Source organism: Caretta caretta, chromosome 2 (assembly GCF_965140235.1).
Source record: "Caretta caretta isolate rCarCar2 chromosome 2, rCarCar1.hap1, whole genome shotgun sequence".
NCBI lineage: Eukaryota > Metazoa > Chordata > Testudines > Cheloniidae > Caretta > Caretta caretta.
Genome location: NC_134207.1, coordinates 268,858,096 through 268,877,075, shown reverse-complemented (window position 1 = coordinate 268,877,075; position 18,980 = coordinate 268,858,096). Strand labels below are relative to the sequence as shown.

General features: G+C 44.0%; 1 protein-coding gene across 7 annotated transcripts; it reads right to left on the bottom strand.

The window, feature by feature from the left end:
- Positions 1–3,202: 3,202 nt before the first annotated feature.
- Positions 3,203–18,428, bottom strand: LOC125633016 (GTPase IMAP family member 2). Of its 7 annotated transcripts, none has more exons than XM_048842134.2 (4): positions 18,208–18,428; positions 16,163–16,228; positions 9,529–9,574; positions 3,203–5,292 (listed from the first exon to the last, which is right to left on the bottom strand). In XM_048842134.2, the coding sequence occupies exons 3-4, from the start codon at positions 9,566–9,568 to the stop codon at positions 4,517–4,519; spliced, it is 816 nt and encodes a 271-aa protein (XP_048698091.1). In that variant the 5' UTR covers positions 9,569–9,574; positions 16,163–16,228; positions 18,208–18,428; the 3' UTR covers positions 3,203–4,516. The 7 variants fall into 7 exon arrangements, with proteins under 7 accessions (XP_048698091.1, XP_048698094.1, XP_048698090.1 ...); XM_048842137.2 differs by having other exon boundaries at positions 3,203–5,289; XM_048842133.2 differs by lacking the exon at positions 9,529–9,574.
- Between the last annotated feature and the right edge of the window lie 552 nt (positions 18,429–18,980).

The following is an 18,980-nucleotide window of genomic DNA, read 5'->3' as shown; positions in this document are numbered from 1 at the left end:
AACAAGAAGGTGGGAACAGCAGCAACGACAGCAAAGAAACTGATGACAAAGGCAAAATGGACAGGAAGGGATCCTGCTTATCATGAGGCATAGAGTGAGTCACAGCAGAGGACCAACAGACAGGAGACAGAAGCAGTTAAGAGGATACCAAGCTAAGAAGACAACAAAGCAATCAAGGACCTGCAGACACTATGGACAGGTGAGCAGGTCTAGGTCCGACCACTGAACAGCCACACAAAGCAAAGGCAAATGCAAGAGTCCAAGCTGAAGTTGGTCACAGGTCATGTGAGGCAACTCCAGACTCAGGACAATGATGGAGACAACTGTGGTGTATCAGCAGACAGCTGGCACATCCGGACAGACAATGCTAAGGTCAGAACAAGGGGAAAATAAGAACATGAGAATGACCATACTGAGTCAGACCAATGGTCCATCTAGTCCAGTATCATCTCTTCTGACAGTGGCCTGGAGCATAGGGTTGTGTCCTTGACCATCTTGTTGAATAGCCATTGATGGGCCTACCCTCCCTGAACTTACCTAATTCTTTTTTGAATCCTGTTATAGTTTTGGCCTTCACAACTTCCCATGGCAATGAGTTCCACAAGTTGATCATGCTTTGTGTGAAGAAATACTTCCTTTTGTTTGTTTCAGACCTGTTGTCCATTAATTTAATTGGATGATATCTGGTACTTGTGTTATGTGAAGGGGTAAAAACTTCCCTATTCTCGTTCTCTATATCAGTCATGATTGTATAGACCTCTATCATATCTCCCCACTTAGACTTCTGTTTTCCAAGATGAGCAGTCCCCCAGTCTTTTTAATCCCTCCTCATAAAGAAGCTGTTCCATACCCTTAATCAATTTTGTTGCCCTTCTCTGTATCTTTCCTCATTCTAATGTATCTTTTTTGAGATAGGGTGACCAGAACTGCATATAGTATTCAAGATGTGGGCAAACCATGGATTTATATAGTGCCATTATGATATTTTCTGTTTTATTATCTATCCCTTTCCTAACGGTTTGTAACATTCAGTTAGTTTTTTTTTTGACTGCCACTGCACATTCAGCAGATGTTTTCAGAGAACTATTCTTGATGACGCCAAGATCTCTTTCTTGAGTGGTAACAGCCAATTTAGACACCATCATGTTTTCCAATGTGCATTACTTTTCACTTATCAAATCTGAATTTCAACTGCCATTTTGTTGCCAAGTCACCCAGTTCTCTGAGATCCCTTTGTAATTCTTTGCAGTAAGCTTTGGACTTATCTATTTTGAGTAATTTTGTATTGTCTGCAAACTTTGCCACCTTACTGTTCATTACCTTTTCCAGATCATTTATAGATATGTTGAACTTCCTAGGTCCCGATTCAGATCCCTGGGGGTCCTTGCTATTTACCTCTCTCCCTTGTGAAAACTGACCATTTATTCCTACCCCTTGTTTCCTGTCTTTTAATCAGTTATGATCCATGAGAGGACCTTCCCTCTTATCCAATTATTGCTTAGTTAGAATGAGTCTCTGCCATCAACTTGACTGATGTGGGAGAGTGGGAAAGTAATGGGAATATGAACAATACAGAGGATTATCAGGGTGCCACCCAACAGAGTGGAGGAGGCAAAAGGGTGAAATCAAGTCCCTCATCAACAGCAATAACACAAAGAAGTTGGAGACTGGTTTGAAGAGTAGCACACTTGAAGGACTATGATGCCTAACCAGCCACAATGGGCTGGTGATAAAGCCCATGTGCCCAGGATGGGCTATGTAGTAGTAACCTTTGACCCTTCCAGTAATGAAATGTTTGCACAAAGACATAATAAAAACAATTAATTTTTAAACAGAAAGATTTGGGAACATGCATGGAGTTGTACAGGTTGCAGGAGGGAAGGATTTGGAGGTAGCACCAGGAAGTCAGTCTGTGTGTACTTGGCTAGAATGCTAAGTATCAGTAGGAGCAGCCCTGTAAATAATTGCTTTATTAAAGAGCCCAGTTTCAGTTTTCATGCATGGACACAGGTTACATCCCATATTCTTATTAGAAGTATGGGTATAATATGAATATGACATAACTAAGATATACTTCATGCAAGATGGCTCATGTAAGATATCATTGAAAAGGTTATGATCTACTGAATGTGTTTATCTAATTTGCATGCATGTATCATTTTTGTTTCTGAAGCTGGGGATATTGACCATGTCTCTGTATTTCAAATGTGCTACGTTACGGGTTATTGAGGAAATGTGCAAAAACGTAAGGATTACCCCAGGAACTGTGTGCAATAGAAACCTCTCAGAGAGAGCTCTACACAATGGGAACTGTTTGACCCAGGTCACAGCAAAAGAGCTTTCCAGCAAGTGAGGGAAAGATATAAAAGGGGGACAATGACAACATGAGGGGACCTCGTTCTCCCTGCAAAAACACACCTGGAAACACCTGGAGAACAAAGACTGAACTGGGGGAAGTGATGGTCCCAGGATAAGATTTTTAGCCTGTGTATGAAAGCCTGGGAAAGCCAAGGCAGCTTGTGCCTTAAGAATCTGCCAGCCTGATTTTGACCCAGGGTGAGAATTTGGTAATTTGTATCCTACCTATCTAGTGTGTTAAGATCAGTTTGTGGTTTCTGTTTATTTACTGAGGTAATCTGCTTTATTCTGTTGGCTATCTCTTATAATCACTTAAAATCTGCATTTTATAGTTAATTTGTTTTGTTTATTATTAAACCCAGTTTGTGCAATTTATAATTGGAGGGCGGGAGAGACTGTGCATATCTCGCTTCACACTGATGGAGAGGGTGAATTTTTATGAGTTTGCACTGTGCAGATCTTCCTATACAGGGCAAGACAGTGTTATTAGGGGTGTGCACGTGAGTGCTGCTGGTGCCCTTTCACATAGAGCTGACTTCAGTCTGTGTCAGCAGTTGGTTGTGACCCTACCTGTGTGTGTGCTGCAAGAGGCCGGAGAGCCTAATTCAGCAAAACAGGGAGAGGGAATCCAGGCTGGCTGGGCAGGAGAGGCTCAGTGAAACCATGGTACATCAGGTGGCATCCCAAAGGGGTCTAACCTGTCACAGATTCCTCTCATGTTATTACCCAAAATGCAGTACATGAAACACAGAAGATTTCTCCCTGCATCTACATTTGTGGTTTCACTTTTCTATTCTCAAATTCTGTTATCTTTCATCTTTATGCATTAAGAACAATACCAAACTTCAATCTCTACAACTTTATTTCCGAGTAAGAAAAAACAGCAAAAAATCAGAACAAATATAAAGTTTCGATGTGAGTAACAGCCCAGCTTCAGTCTCTGGAATATCCTCCATCTTGAACTGCCTCACAGCACGGCCCTTGCAGGCAGGCTATGGAGACCCGTTTACACTTAAAGAAGCAGAACTGTGCATCAAAACCAGAGTGACACCTTTTGTTTGCAAATTTACATAACCCACAGTCCTGAAAAATCACTGAGGTCAGAGCCTGGAAACAGAAATCTCCACAAAAATGAATTGCATTCCCTGAATCAGCACTGCCAGATGTTCTATTACATGGATTTCAGCTGCAGAAAAGTTTTTGGTGTTCTCATGATTTGTTCACACAAGATACTGGACAAATGCTGATCTCTATATTCTGGGGAAATTGCCATTGTATTTGGCAGCAGTTCTAATTGAGAAAGAAACTGAAGATTATTTTTTTAAAGTAACAATTCCATATATTACCATATTTCATACGCATGTCTCTGGTGATTTTATACTCTTTGCTTTCAAAATATCAAATGAGGGTACACTTCATGGGCCACATTAATTCCTTGTGTAACTGAAGCCAATGGAGTTTCATCTACTCACAGGTCTAAGTTTGGCCTCTAAATGTTTGAGATTTAATTTTTAGTGGAAACTTTACAGTGCTCAATGTCTCAGAGTTTGAACTACTGTAAATTTACATAACAACTGAAGTTATTTGACACCTCTGTTCAGAGGGCTACATTGTAGTCTGTTGCATAACTGTAAATTCACAATACTCCACTGAAATTAATAGAGCTACCCCACTGCAACTCCAGAGTACCTGGGAGCAGTTACATGGCCATAATCCAGATTACTTCACTGAAATTAATGGAATCAAACTACTGCAAATGCAGGGTAAGTGAGGGCAGAGTTTGGTCCAGAATCTTTAAAGCAACCTAATATTGAGGCCTCATGGCTGGACCACTGGACTATTCCCAGTTCTGCCACTCACCTGCGGAGTGACTATGAGCAAATCACGTCACCTCTCTGAGCCTTAGTTTCCCCATCTATAAAATGGGGAGAATGATACCAGCCTCCTTTGTAAAGCACTTTGAGATCTACTTATGAAAATCTCTATATAAGAACTCGATATTATTATAATACGTAATGTTAATAAGGAAGAAATATTAACATTATTACTTGTATTTTGTGTGAACGTGCTGCACTAGCATAAGAGTGAGGTGCCGGAGAAGCTGAGAAGCTTTGGGAAGCAGTTGGGTTAGGTTACAATGAAACTTTATTAATGGCTGTTAATGAGGGAGATAAAACAGGAGAAATACAACAACAACAATACAAACTGCAGCAACCCCGAAGCCCAAAATAATGTCATTATACTTTGGACCATCTGCTTTCACAGTCTTCACTGCAGCTGTTTTATTTATTCCCATCAGGTGTCTCCTGTTTTGTTCAGTTAAATAGATCTCACTGATATACCTGCCCCCATTCTCCTGAACCATTCCCTGGATCACTTCAGTCAGCTCAGAAACCTGTTCAGCCTGTTCTGCTCCAGTTGCTTTGTTATTGAAAGCACAATATCGGTCCCCACACTTCTGAATCAGCCCCTTAAGATCTTTGTTATCTGAGTTTCTCACATAGTCATGCACTGAGTCAACCCCTAAATCTTCTTTCCGGGTGAACAGGACAATCATGTGCCTCACGGCTTCAACTCCAAAAATCTTCTTTATTCGCTTCACTGCGTCCTTGTCTTCCTCAGTGTAACGGCCCAGCTGGGTCACCAGCAGCAGAGCGTGGGGGCCAGGGGCAGAGAGTGCAATACAGCGACCAATCTCTCTTGAGGTTATTGTATCACAAACCTTTCTGTCAAAAATGGCAGGTGTGTCAATAACCACAAGCTCCCTCCCATTCCAGCTCCTTTGCCCCTTTTCACAAGTCAAAGTTACTGACTTTGCCCCGAGTTTGGACTCAAACTTTCTTTCCCCAAGGATGGAGTTTCCTGTCGCACTTTTCCCAGTTCCACTTTTACCAACAAGGATGAGTCTCAGTTCTGATTGCATATCTGGGTCTGCTGGGAACAAGTTTGACAGAGTAAGAACCTGATTAGTACTTCTACTCCTATAATTATAGCTGTGAGGCCCAGGATGGGTCAGAACACGAGCCTTTGACCAGTGGGGACACTGATTCAGATTAGATGAGTTCACTAGTGGAATCCAATTTCTCTTTTTATCCTTATTAATGGTTATTCAGCCACATCATTAAACCACAACACAATTAAGCAAATCTATCATTCTCCATTCAAGCACACACCAAGCCTGGGATAGCAGGAAGGAAGGTTTCAAGTTGTGGTTGAAGGGCTTAAGATCTGTGTGTGGAGAGTGGGGGTGGAGGTCAGGACTGAGGGTGTTTGCAGAAGTTTACCTGATTTTTCCCTTTACATTTATGAACATTTAAAATTCAACACACCCACTGAAATGTAAAAATATATTGTACAGAACCTTTTTTTGTTCCTTCAGCCCACAGATTCTGGCCAATGGTTCGATGGAGATGAGGGGCATACAAGAGTCTGAAGAGAATACAATGTGGTGATCTAGACTCTAGGACCCTAGAGTTTATATGGCTCTTATCACCACAGTATCTGAGTGCCCTACAATCATTCCTGGATATATCCTCACAGTGCCCTGGGAAATAAGGGGAAACCACCCCAATATTAAAGAGGGGAAACTGAGGAACAGAAGCAGACTAAGTGGTTTGCCTAAAGTCACACAGAGGGTCTGTGGATGAGCCAAGATTTGAACCCATCTCCTGTGTCCCGTCCAGTGCTCTGGTCACTACAGGATCTTTCCTGCTCATCCCATACAAAATGACCCCTGCTGTGGTGAGGAGAAGTCACAACAGATGATCCCCACCTCCAGGAACCACTTCACCAACGAGGTGGAGGTCCTGACCAAAAGACACTTCTTGGCACAAAGAGCTTACAATGTAAATTTAATACAGAGACTACAAGTCAGTACAAGAAACAGATGGAGGGAGCAAAAGATAATTGTGAGACTGTTATCCCTGAATACAGCACATAAGCTGCCTCACCATTGTCATGTGTTTTGCAGGCACCATGGCACAGGTGGGTTTAGGGAGAAATGTAAAGGAGGATAATGTTTGCAGTTTTACAGAGAGCTCCTGACATGTGCAGGTGGTGGCATGGGAGACTTTGCAAAAGTGCCTTTCCAAAAATTGGACAGTGATAAAGGCTAGCGTCACTGGCAGAGTGGAGGTGCAAGTCCACTTCCCCTTACTGTATGAGAGATGATAGGTAGGTCAGACATAGATTATGAAGGGACTTAAAATTAAAGACAGTGGAAGGGGTGGAAAAGGGGGAGCCAGTGGAAGAAAGCAAAGAGGAAGGGTGATATTGTTGAAGCAATGAGCCAGGAAGACGGTCTCCCACAGTATTCTTGCCAGCAAGTTAAAAAAGTATTGATTGAATGAATGGCCTATAAGGTAGATAGAAAGCTGGCTAGATTGTCGGGCTCAATGGGTAGTAATCAACGGCTTGATGTCTAGTAGGCAGCCGGTATCAAGCGGAGTGTCTCAGTGGTCGGTCCTAGGGGCGGTTTTGTTCAACATCTTCAGTAATGATCAGCATGATGGGATGGATTGCACCCTCACCCAATTTGAAGATGACACTAACTGGGAGGAGAGGTAGATACACTGGAAGATAGGGATAGGGTCCAGAGTGTCCTAGACAAATTGTAGGATTGAGCCAAAAGAAATCTGATGAGGCTCAACAAAGACAAGTGGAGAGTCCTGCACTTAGGACGGAAGAATCCCATGCACTGCTACAGGCTGGGGACTGACTGGCTGAGCGGCAGTTCTGCAGAAAAGGACCTAGGGGTTACAGTGGATGAGAAGCTGGATATGAGTCAGCAGTGTGCCCTTGTTGCCAAGAAGGCTAACGGCATATTGGGCTGCATTAGTAGGAGAATTGCCAGCAGATCGAGGGAAGGGATTATTCCCTTCTATTCAGCACTGGTGAGGCCACATCTGGAGTACTGCATCCAGTTTTGGTCCCCCCACTACAGAAAGGATGTGGACAAATTGGAGAGAGTCCAGCGGAGGACAACAGAAATGATTAGGGGGCTGGGACACATGACTTATGAGGAGAGGCTAAGGGAACTGGCTTGATTAGTCCCCAGAAGAGAAGAGTGAGGGGGGATTTTATATCAGCCTTCAACTACCTGAAGGGGAGTTCCAAAGAAGATGGAGCTTGGCTGTTCTCAGTGGTGGCAGATGACAGAACAAGGAGCAATGGTCTCAAGTTGCAGTGGGGGAAGTCTAGGTTGGATATTAGGAAACACCATTTCACTAGGAGGGTGGTGAAGCACTGGAATGGATTACCTAGGGAGGTGGTGGAATCTCCATCCTTACAGGTTTTTAAGGCCCGGCTTGATAAAGCCCTGGCTGGAATGATTTAGTTGGTGTTGGTCCTTCTTTGAGCAGGGGGTTGGACTAGATGACTTCCAGAGTCTCTTCAAACCTTAATCTTCTATGATTCTATGTTTTATGCAATACTATATTCAATGGGTAGACTTGGAGTAAGACTGCTCCTCCAGAGAGGAGGCTGAGAGATAAACAGGGCCTGGAGGAGAGTTTTAGCAGGGCAGACAGAAAGGAAAGGCTGAATCCGAGAGATGCTGTGCAGGAGGAAGCAGCAAGATGTAGACATGACCTGGAGGTAAGGGTCTAAAGAAATGGTGGTGCTAAAGATGATGCCCAGGTCATAGGCCTGAGTGACATGGAGGATGGTGGTGCTGGGCACAGTAACTAAGAAAGAGAAGAAAAGTGGAGAGTGTTACTGAGAAAGATTAAAGGCTCTGTTATGGCCATTTTGAAATAGATTTGAAGGCTGGACATCACCAATGACATGTCAGAAAGACAGGCTGAGACTTTCGTTTGAGGAGAAGGAGATAGGTCAGAAGTGGAGATTTGTGAGTTGTCAGCACAGAGGTAAAACAATATTTATGTGCTAAATAAATAGGGTCAAAGGGGAAATAGAAGGGGGCCCAGAACAGAGCCCTCTGGAATTCCCACTGAAAGTTGGTGCAGAGAAGAGGAAGGTCCTCTGAATGAAGCACAGAAATGTGGCCAGAACAAGGCTCTTGGTGTAACTTTCTCACCATACTCTGTAGCCTATTTCCCCTTGTTTTTTCCTACCCCCCCCCCCCCCAGATGTTCTGGTTTAACTTGGATTTAAACTTGGAGAGTGGTTGATAGGAAAAAAAACCCAGAAAACGACCCTATAATCATGTGAAGCTACGCTGCTGTCTTTTTTCTATGCTTATCTGTCCTTTCTACTTTGTTTATGGATAGAAAGAATGTGAACTGTGTGTAACCTGCACTCCCTGCTTTTGGGGAGAGAATTCCTTATACAGATAAGCCTCCATGCTCGTACCTACCCCAGAACTTCAAACAGACTGGGTTAACCGGTTCGAACTGGAAGAGATATCACAATGTATGTTGAACCAAGCTATAAAAGCTCATCCCTGTTCTTTGTTCGGGGCTTCACCATTTTCCTCTGAAAAGGAATTGGTGAGCCCTTCAGCTGTCGTATTTGCTAGCAATAAAGTGCCTCACTTTATCAAAGAGCCAAGACTCTGTGTTTTGTTTGGCTAATACAGAAGTCCAGGGAAGGCTACCCTCCTAACCCTAGACGGGAGGGGAACCCTTTTTCCCTAACATGGTCAGTTTGGATGAGCTATTACCAGCAGGAGAGTGAGTTTGTGTGTGTATGGGGGTGGGGGGTGTGTGTGAGAAAACCTGGATTTGTGCTGGAAATGGCCCACCTTTATTATCATGCACATTGTAGGGAGAGTGGTCACTTTGGATGAGCTATTACCAGCAGGATAGTGAGTTTGTGTGTGTGGTTTTTGGGAGGGGGGTGAGGGGGTGAGAGAACCTGGATTTGTGCAGGAAATGGCCCAACTTGATTATCATGCACATTGTGTAAAGAGTTGTCACTTTGGATGGGCTATCACCAGCAGGAGAGTGAATTTGTGTGGGGGGGTGGAGGGTGAGAAAACCTGGATTTGTGCTGGAAATGGCCCAACCTGATGATCACTTTAGATAAGCTATTACCAGCAGGACAGTGGGGTGGGAGGAGGTATTGTTTCATATTCTCTGTGTGTATATAATGTCTACTGCAGTTTCCACGGTATGCATCCGATGAAGTGAGCTGTAGCTCACGAAAGCTCATGCTCAAATAAATTGGTTAGTCTCTAAGGTGCCACAAGTACTCCTTTTCTTTTCTCACCATAGGTTATGGCTCCTCCTTTGCTCTTCCTCTCTTTCATCTCTCTCTGAAATAGATTAAAATGTCAGGTTTCAGAGTAACAGCCGTGTTAGTCTGTATTCGCAAAAAGAAAAGGAGTACTTGTGGCACCTTAGAGCTATTAGTGGTTAGTCTCTAAGGTGCCACAAGTACTCCTTTTCTTTTTAGATTAAAATGTGTTATTTATTTAAAACATCCTTTTACCTCCAAGCTCAGAATTTAGAAACTACAGTATTAGAAATACTCCTCTATCAGCCTTGAAATCTTGATTATGGCCAGAATAGTGAGGTTCTGAAAATGACACTTTGATTCTTAATATTTAATGTCCACCATTCTTTTTCCTCAAATTTTCCCAGTTTAGAAATAAAGACCCTGATTCAGCAAAGTACTTAAGTATGTGCTTAACTTTAATCACAATTAGTACTATTGATATGTGACTTCGATGGAACTACTCCCATGTGCTTAGAGTTAGGCATATGGTTAAGTACCAAGCTATACTGTAGCCATAGGCACTGATCCTACAAACATGTTTTGTCTTGTTTAAGAACATGGCTAGTCCCAGTGAAGGCAATGGGTATATCCACATTCACACACGTGGAAGTGTTTGCAGGATTGGGGCCATATCAATTTTCCTAACTGCCAGTAACTCAAGCTGAGGTGGGTATATGAAAATCAGTCTCTGGTATGGAGGATGGGTCCATCAATGGCTATAAGCCAAGATGCTCAGGGATGGAACCCCGTGCTCTGGGTGTACCTAAGCCTCTGCCTGCCAGAAGCTGGGAGAGGATGGCAGGGGACTGATCACTCGATAAACTGCCCTGTCCTGTTTATTTCCTCTGAGGCACCTGGCATTGGCCACTGTCAGGAGACAGGACACTGGGCTAGATGGACCTTTGGTCTGAACCAGTGTGGCCATTCCTATGTACTGCTCTATGTATACAAATACATTTTCATCAGGAATCAGAACTGGAATAAGAACTTACCTGACAGTTTGACTCTTCATGCATCAGATTGAAGAGAATGCACCCTGCACTTTGGCATTGATTCTTTCCCTCTCTCTTTATCTGCTCTTTTACCTTAGGACTCAGTCCTGCTAAGTCCTCAATGTTCTCGCCCCAATCTCGTAAAGCACTTAAGTACGTGCCTAACTTTAGGTATGTGAATAGTCCCACTGAAATCAGTGAGATCACTCATATAGTATATGAAGCCACTAATCTCTTCTCCTTCAAATTCCTCCTCAAGTTTTAATTATACTGAGATATCCACAAGAAACTGGCTAGGTGAAGGGCCAGAGGGGATTGCTGGTAGTTATTTCAGAGGGGTAGCCGTGTTCATCTGTTTCAGCAAAAACAACAAGGAGTCCTGTGGCACCTTAAAGACTAACAAATTTATTTGGGCATAAGCTTTCGTGTTCGGGGTTCAGCAGAGGTACAGCCTGGGGGAACCAGTGGCCCCCTTGTGATGCATCTGACAAAGTGGGTTCCAGTCCACGAAAGCTTATGCCCCATTCCAGGGTGGTCACCAGTTCCGTCCCTGAAAGGGTTAAAGCCAGTCCTGAGAGAGGGCTGCTGCTGTGAGAAAAGGCTAGGCTGATTGGGAAGGCAGCCACAGCTGAGGCCATGCCCCAATCAGGCTGCAGCTGGCCATATAAAAGGCCAGTGAGCCAGGAGTTTAACACATTCTCTCTCTAGCTTCTGAGAGGAAAGGACCTGGCTGCCTAGAAGCTGAACAGCAACCTGAGGTAGAGCAGAGCAAAGACAAGAGGGGCTAGGGAGTTCTTGCCTTGCAACTCCCCAGACTGAGGCCTTGCATAAGGGCCCACAGCAGATACTGAGGCTACATGTGGGTAGCTTGGGGCTAGACAAAGGCAGCCGGTCCAAATGCCCCTTGCCTATGATGACTGGCTCTCACACTGCAGTCCGCTCCAGGGAGCGGGAGCTCATTGCTGACTAGCTGGCAGATCCCTATTCAAATCCCTTCTCCACATCAGGAAGAGGTGGGACTTGAACCAGGGGTCTCCCATATCCTGGGTGAGCACCCTTACCACTGGTTACAAGGGAAATCCTCCTTGTTGTGCAGAGTTAAGCAGCTGCTCAGCATGGCTACTGAATCGGGCCTCACATGCGAGTTAGGCAGAGGAATGGCCATCTTCCCCCAGTTCATGGATCCCCAGCATAAATAGACACCTGTCTCCTAGAGAATGACAGGGCTTAGCACACACCCTTCTCGCAGGTATCTTCCCCTGGCTAGCTTTGGCACCTTCCCGCCTAGCATGCTGACTTTGTCAATCGTATTCTAAGGCACCAATCTTTCTCAATTCTTTGTACAGAGAGCCCAGATGCCTAACTCAGGTGTTGTGGATCACAGTGTTGTTCCTGTGGTTTTTCTAGGGGCCCAAAGGTAAGTGTTGCAATGCTCAGCATCACAATGCCTAAGCTGACTTGTGAATCTGGACCCACCAGTTCATCACACTTCCTTGATATGACAGGTTACATCTTCTCTGGGGGCATTTTGACTTCACTCTCATTCAAAACAATAGAAGGTAGTGGCCATTTGAAACATGGCATTATAACTGAGGGGAACCTGCGGCTCTGTTACTTTGGGAACAGTGGGAGAGGGCAGACATTTTGAAAAAGGGATATTCTTGGTGAGTTTCTCTGAAGGAGAAGATTTTTTGTTCCAACTTCTGATCAGATATGAAGAATAACAGGAACAAATGACCACTAGTCCTCAGTATTACTTTTTAGAAAACTACCTCTTACACAAGATCTACTCAGCATGGAAGGCACAAGGGAGAGAGTACAGATAGTCACAGGTTTCAAGGCCAGAAGGATCCATTATGAGCATCTTGTCTGACCTCTTGCATACAAAGGCCAAAGCATTTCACTCAGTAATTCCTGTGACAAAGCTATAACTTTTGGTGGAGCATAGCATATTTTTTAAGACATCCGGACTTGATTTAAAGACCTCAAGTGATGGAGAATCAAGTCTGTAGTTAAGTGTTAGGAGTGCTAATGACAATGTAGGAATCAAGCCTGTATTTTTGCCTGAGATACAATTTTGGGTCTTGCTTGCCTGTTTGCTTTTTTACATTCTTACTAATATATGTTAACAAAGGAATCCATACTAATATGTGTAAACAAAGGACAAAAACACTGCTTATATTTTTGCCTGGCCAGGTGGGTTTGTTAGTATAATGGGAACAGATAGAAAACTGTTAGTGTTACTGGGCGTTATGCTGGTGTGACATTGCACTCCATATGATTTATAAAAATGTTTAAGTGTGAATATGATATAACTGGAATATGCTTTATGCAAAAGATCTCTTGGAAGGTGTCATTACAAAGCTTATAATCTACTGAGTGTGTTCATCCTATTTGTATGAATGTATCATTCTTGTATCTGAAACTAGGAATATAAAATATAAATCTGAGGTTCTACTGTAGTAATGCAAAATGTTGGCCATTAATGGTGGTTTAGAATCTTGATGGCTCCCATTAACTAGGACAATTGGTTGTAAATGGCTCTATTTACTTGTAAGCCTTCCTGTATACCTATATGCCAGTCAGTGGGTAATGAAGTCTTACAGTGACATATGACCACATGATACTGGACTCCATCTTAAACGTGGTGCTTTTCCACTTAGAAGGAAGCGTGGGAACCCAGAGAGAGACAAAGGATTCCCACCTTGTGCCAATGCTATAAAAGGGGTTGGAAGCTGCAGTTATGTGAAATCCCCTGCTTTTCACCCAAGATGCCTTCTGGAACTAACAAGGACTTTACCGGGGAAAGGACTGGGCCCAGATTAGAAAGGAGTCTAGTCTGTGAAAGAAGCTTATTGGAACATCTCCAAGGGTGAGATTTACCTGTATTCAGTTTCTTAATGTATTAGGCTAAGGCTTTATGGGTTTTTTTATTTTGCATGGTAAATTACTTTGTTCTGTCTTATTGAGACCCCTTAAATCCTACTTAATACAATCACTTTAATAAACCCAGAGTAAGTGATTAGTACCTGGCAGAACAAACAGCTGTGCATATCTCTCTATCAGAATTAGAGGGTGGACAAATTATGAGTTTATCCTGTATAAGCTTTATACAGAGTAAAATGATTTATATGGGGTTTGGATCCCAATGAGAAATGGGTGTCTGGGTGCTGAAGATAGGTGATCTGCTAAGCAGTTTTTGGTTAGTCTGCAACTCTGGGGAGTGGACCGGACCCTGGTCTGTGTTGCAGTAGGCTAGCATGTCTGGCTCAACAAGGCAGGGTTATGGAGTCCCAAGCTGGCAGGAAAAACCGGCTCAGAGGTAAAGTCAGCATGTCAGGTGACAGTCCCCAGCAGGGAAAGGAGCAGAACTGCCAGCAGCTCCTCCAGCTGCTGTACTGCCCCGAGTCCCCCTCCCTTCAGGTAACATGGGATGGGGAGGGGATGGGAAGAGCATGGGGGTCCTGGGCTGGGGGTGGAGCGGAGTCATGTGGGGAGGTTACATGCCCCCCCCCTTAGCTGGTGTGCCCTCCCCCTCCCATACCGGCAAAATCTTTTGTTTACTTGCACCACTGGACAAAGACCCCAGACTCACAACCTTCCAAAAAGGAACATGATCATACATTACTGTGTATCAACCAAACTTGTGATCTCATCAAAAATTATTTCATTTTTGTCCATAAAACCATGCTGATTAGAATTAATTGTTTCCATCCTTTAATTCTTTACTGGTTGCATCCCATATTATCTTTTCTAGGATTTTCCTCAGGACTAATGCCAGGCTAAGCAGCCTATAGTTTTCTGCTTTACTTTACCATTACAGACTGGCATTTAGTCATTGGTCTCCACTGGGAGATCCAGCAGGCATAATCTTGGGGGGAGGAAGTGTGCATCCAGTATCCTCCTTTGGGATGCTTTTGTCTCTGGGCTGCCTCCTCCCAGCCACCTATAGTGTGGATTCTATCCCCAGAGCGCACAGCTCAGCATGTACTTCCACCAGTTTCAAGGGCTGGAACTGGTCAAAGGCCTGATTCAGGGAGCACAGAGGTGGAAGGCTTCTTGCACCCATCCTGCAGGGCCCCGCTAGAACAAGGGCATGGCGAACCCTGCACTAATTATTCACATACTCGGATGAGCAGCAATTATGCTACTTTTCTTCTCCTCCCCCAAGGAGTACACCTGATGGCCATAGGTCACTAGAAAGGGAGGGACAGCAGACCCCAGTCCTGTCTCCTGACCAATAATTCCGTGTGGGCGTAAAGCCTCTAAAAGGGCCTGTTCTCTTTCAGGATCCAGCCAACAGTCAGGTAAGAACCAATTCGCGGATTCAGAGCTCAGAGGAGGGGTCTTACCATGCTGGAGGTGGACATGGGAAGCACATGTGTGGCTGAGCCAGTGAGGAATTGCCAGGAGCAAGCATCCCAATTTCTGGAGCAGGGGCCTGTTTGCCGACACACAACACTGTAATTTTGGGTGGATTTTGGTGGTTGCTTGAGATCCCGGGCAGCTCGGGGATTTCACCTGCAGCGTCATCTTCTGACCACCCGCAGTTGCTGTGCTACTTGTGCCATATGCAGCAGCAGTCAGGGGCAGTACCCGGTTGCCCCTCTGATGTGAGCTGGGCAGAGGCTCAAACTGGGCAAAGGGCTGCGGAGCAGCCCCGTCCCCTTTTCACTCGGAGCTCAGCAGCAAACCTCCTCTCACCTCAGTGGAGGAAGGAGCACGGGGAAGCCCCCTTCTGTGCAAGTTGAAGACAGGGCAGCTGCTGGGATCTGTTGGAGTCCTGGGGACTGAGGGCCACTGGCGCCTGCCAATGGGAATCAGGGGGTCCCAGGCGCAATGTGGGAAGGGAGCCAGGGATGAGGTGAGTAGGGGTGCTGGGGGCTTTGTTTTTGCACATTTTCTGTGCACTTAGGATTGAAGTTTCTACTTGTCATTGTCACACACACACACACACACACACACACACATTCTGTGGCTGGGCAGGGAAGTTTAAAAAATCCACATGACTTATTCTTTTAAAACTCTCCTGATTTCTAAGCCAGGCACTTGGAGAGCTGGCATGGGGAGGCCGCGTGAAGGACAGAGCCCAGCAGAGGTGCCGAATAAAGGTCTGGAGGAAGTCACAGAGCCTGGGCCACAGGGGATCAGGGGACAGAAAACAGAATAGGGAGTGGTCTGAAATGGGACTGGGTTTGGAGCCCAGAGGCAGCAGCTCTCTGAGGCTCGTAAAGAAGCAGCAACCCCTGCAGCCAAGATGCCCCAGACCCTGGGGATTAGCCAGGGAAAAGGGTCAGTGAGATCTCAGCAGTTGTTAAAGCAAAAGGAGGGGCAGCTCTGCTTGAAGAGGCAGGTGTAGGGCATGGAAAGGTGGGGCTGGTAGTGTAATTGTCAGCCGGAGGGGGAGTAAGCCGGAGGTGTGAGGCATCTGCTACATCTAGATGCCAGGAGGAAAATACAGGAAAGTGGTGCCCAGACTCTGGAACTAGTGCTCTCTCTGTGGGACCTTTCAGCTGATATAGGGGCAACCCAAGTGCTGCGCTGGAAAAGTCTCGCATGCAATGGAGCCCCCCTTACGGCTCTATTGGACTGTTCCCGAGAGGGACAAATGAGTGCTTCCGTTTGCCACTTACAAATGCTGGCACTGCAGCAGCCTCTGGGGCGAAGGGCGGCCATTAACGAGTGGGCAGGTCTCTGTGCTAGAGTGGGGGAAGGAGACAATTTGGTCAATGACACTGGGACAAATCCGACGTGCAAAAAAATTGATCATGACAGTGTCCACACCCAGCCAACAGAACTCATGCACTGCAGATTTGGTCTGAGAAATCCAAATGCTAAGCTACATGAAAATTATTTTATCTACGGCATCTTGAGAACTAAATTTGAAACAGGTTTCAGAGTAGCAGCCATGTTAGCCTGTATTCATAAAAAGAAAAGGAGGACTTGTGGCACCTTAGACTAACCAATTTATTTGAGCATGAGCTTTCATGAGCTACAGCTCTGGTTAGTCTCTAAGGTGCCACAAGTCCTCCTTTTCTTTTTGTAAATTTGAAACAGTAGCTCCTAGGAAGCTACATATTTTAGATGTAGTGTTTAAACTCCTAACTTTCCTCTTCAGCAGAGCTTGAATTCTCCAAAACTACTTTGGGTGCTCGCACTGAGCATTTCCATATCTTAACACACTTGGATTCCTTTAAAATTGAACCTTAACTCTGAACTTGCACAATTTGTACTACTTGTTTTTAGGGCAATTGCAACATTCTTGTAATAAATATTCTTTAACCTGAACTCCAGTCTAACGTAGCTTTTTCTCTGGGAATACATATGTAACAAATGTTAAGTATTCTCACCTCTTGTCATATGTAGTAACTATAACAGGAAGTGCTTGAATTACTTATTTCCCCTGCCCCTTTATCACCCGCAACTCCCGCAGCCTTTCCTGCCTCTGTTCATTTGCTTCACTGTTTCTTGTTCTAAGCTAAGGCCTTGATCCTGCAGACACTAACACGCACGCTTAAATTTAACAACACGAGGTGTCCAAATTGATTTAGATGGCACATAAATGTTTGCAGGATCAGAGCCTCAGATCAGTAGCTCTTCAGGGTTTTACTCTGACTCCACACGTTCTTCTAAGGCAAATAAGAAAAGATGTTGATAGAGATCAAATTTCATCACAACTCTATCCACACCCAGCCAACAAAACTTGCATTTTGCCGGTTTGTTTTGAAGAATACGCACACTGAACGACAAAATTCTCTATCAAGTGGTGACTCAGTAGGGATTTTTTGACGTATATTTTTGGAACTGATATATGATCAAATGTGTGACTGGTATGTCAGATCATCTACAGGTAAATACAAAACTAGGAAAATTAACAAGTTCAAAATCAAGTAAAGAAATTCACTGAAATTATCTTAAATGGTTCCTGATTTAACCATTTAAAGCATTACTTCAAATAGCTTACATTTTTTTCAAAAATACTTTTGTAACAGATTTAGGATCTAGATAGTATAGTATGACCTCTGAAAATTCAAGCTGCTGTTCTTCCCATCAATTGCTGGAATCATTAAAACTCTCACTTTCCTGTCCTATTCTCACCGCTTAGCTGATGAATGATTCAAAACAGCATATTTCTATAAATAGTATAGAAATAGTATATTTCTAACCAAAAATTCAGAAGTCCTTCTACCTACCAGCTAGGTTATGGGGTGGTCAATGACTTCTGAGAGGGTCTGAGGACCCAGTTCATCCCTGTGCCAGAGCTAAACTTGACACAGGGGAAAAGGTATAACAAGACCTTTGCATCTCCTCAAACCTGGGATAAATATAGCTGCCCAGAAATGGACCCGGTTGCTCAGAGGCTATTGCAGCTGTTCAAATTAACTATTTCTATCACCTGTAAATCTGATGAATTCTCCTAAAACTTTTAATAATTTCTTCCCATCTGTTCCCTTCTACCCTTTGGGAATAGCTATGAGGCAGAATTGATGCCCAGAGAGAGATCACCATGCTCACTGCATTGTCTCTTGGTAACTCAGCAGCATTTTCAGCTTTGTAACCAATTTTTAAATTTACCTTAAATGCCCACACAGACAACCCCTTCACACATCTCCTCACCCCTGTTCCTGCCCAGACAGATAGACAGACACACACACTCTCTCTCTCTCTCTAATGCTACCTCTATGTTGAAGGCTCAGCTTGAAGATCAAATCATTATTTCTTCAGATTAAGCCAATATTTCCAATTTCTTCACTGTCCTTCAGGCTTCTGGTGTTAATCAAGAATGACTGGCTGCCAGTTTCTTTAACAGCAGTGTCAGATTAATAGCTGAATAGACTGAGGACAAATGTGAAAATGAAAAGAGCATGATTTAAACTTCCTTCTGTTTATACGTGATGTGGGGTGAGCCAAAGCCACTGATCAGCAAATACACAATTGGGAGTTTTACAGGAAGTCAGCTTGTGGTGAACAGCAGCAACTTATGAGAACATTGAGCCTAAAACCAACGTCCCCAGTGTTCAAATAAGAAATAACCTACATCAAAATGATCCGTTCCTCACATAGAAATGGTATCCTTACAAAATGAAGTATGTGGAATTTTTTTTCGATATGTCATATACACTTTTTGGTATGCTAATACCATAGCAAATGAACTAAAATGCTTAGTTATATTTTCAAACCACCTCGTGGTGTCCTGTGGTTCTTGTCTTATAGTGACACCCGGAGGAGAAAAGCTTTCAAAATAAGAACAAGCCTGAGTTAAGGCGGGTGTGTGTCATGAGGTGTGTATTTTAGTGTCCAGGACACAAAGCAACAATAAGAACTGAATTTGCATTAAAAATTTCTCCCATCCCCAGATGAGATGCCTCATAACAAAAAAAAAATATCAGTTAACCCAGCAACAATGTACTTATCTATTTCAATATTTACAAAACCCACATTAAATAAAAT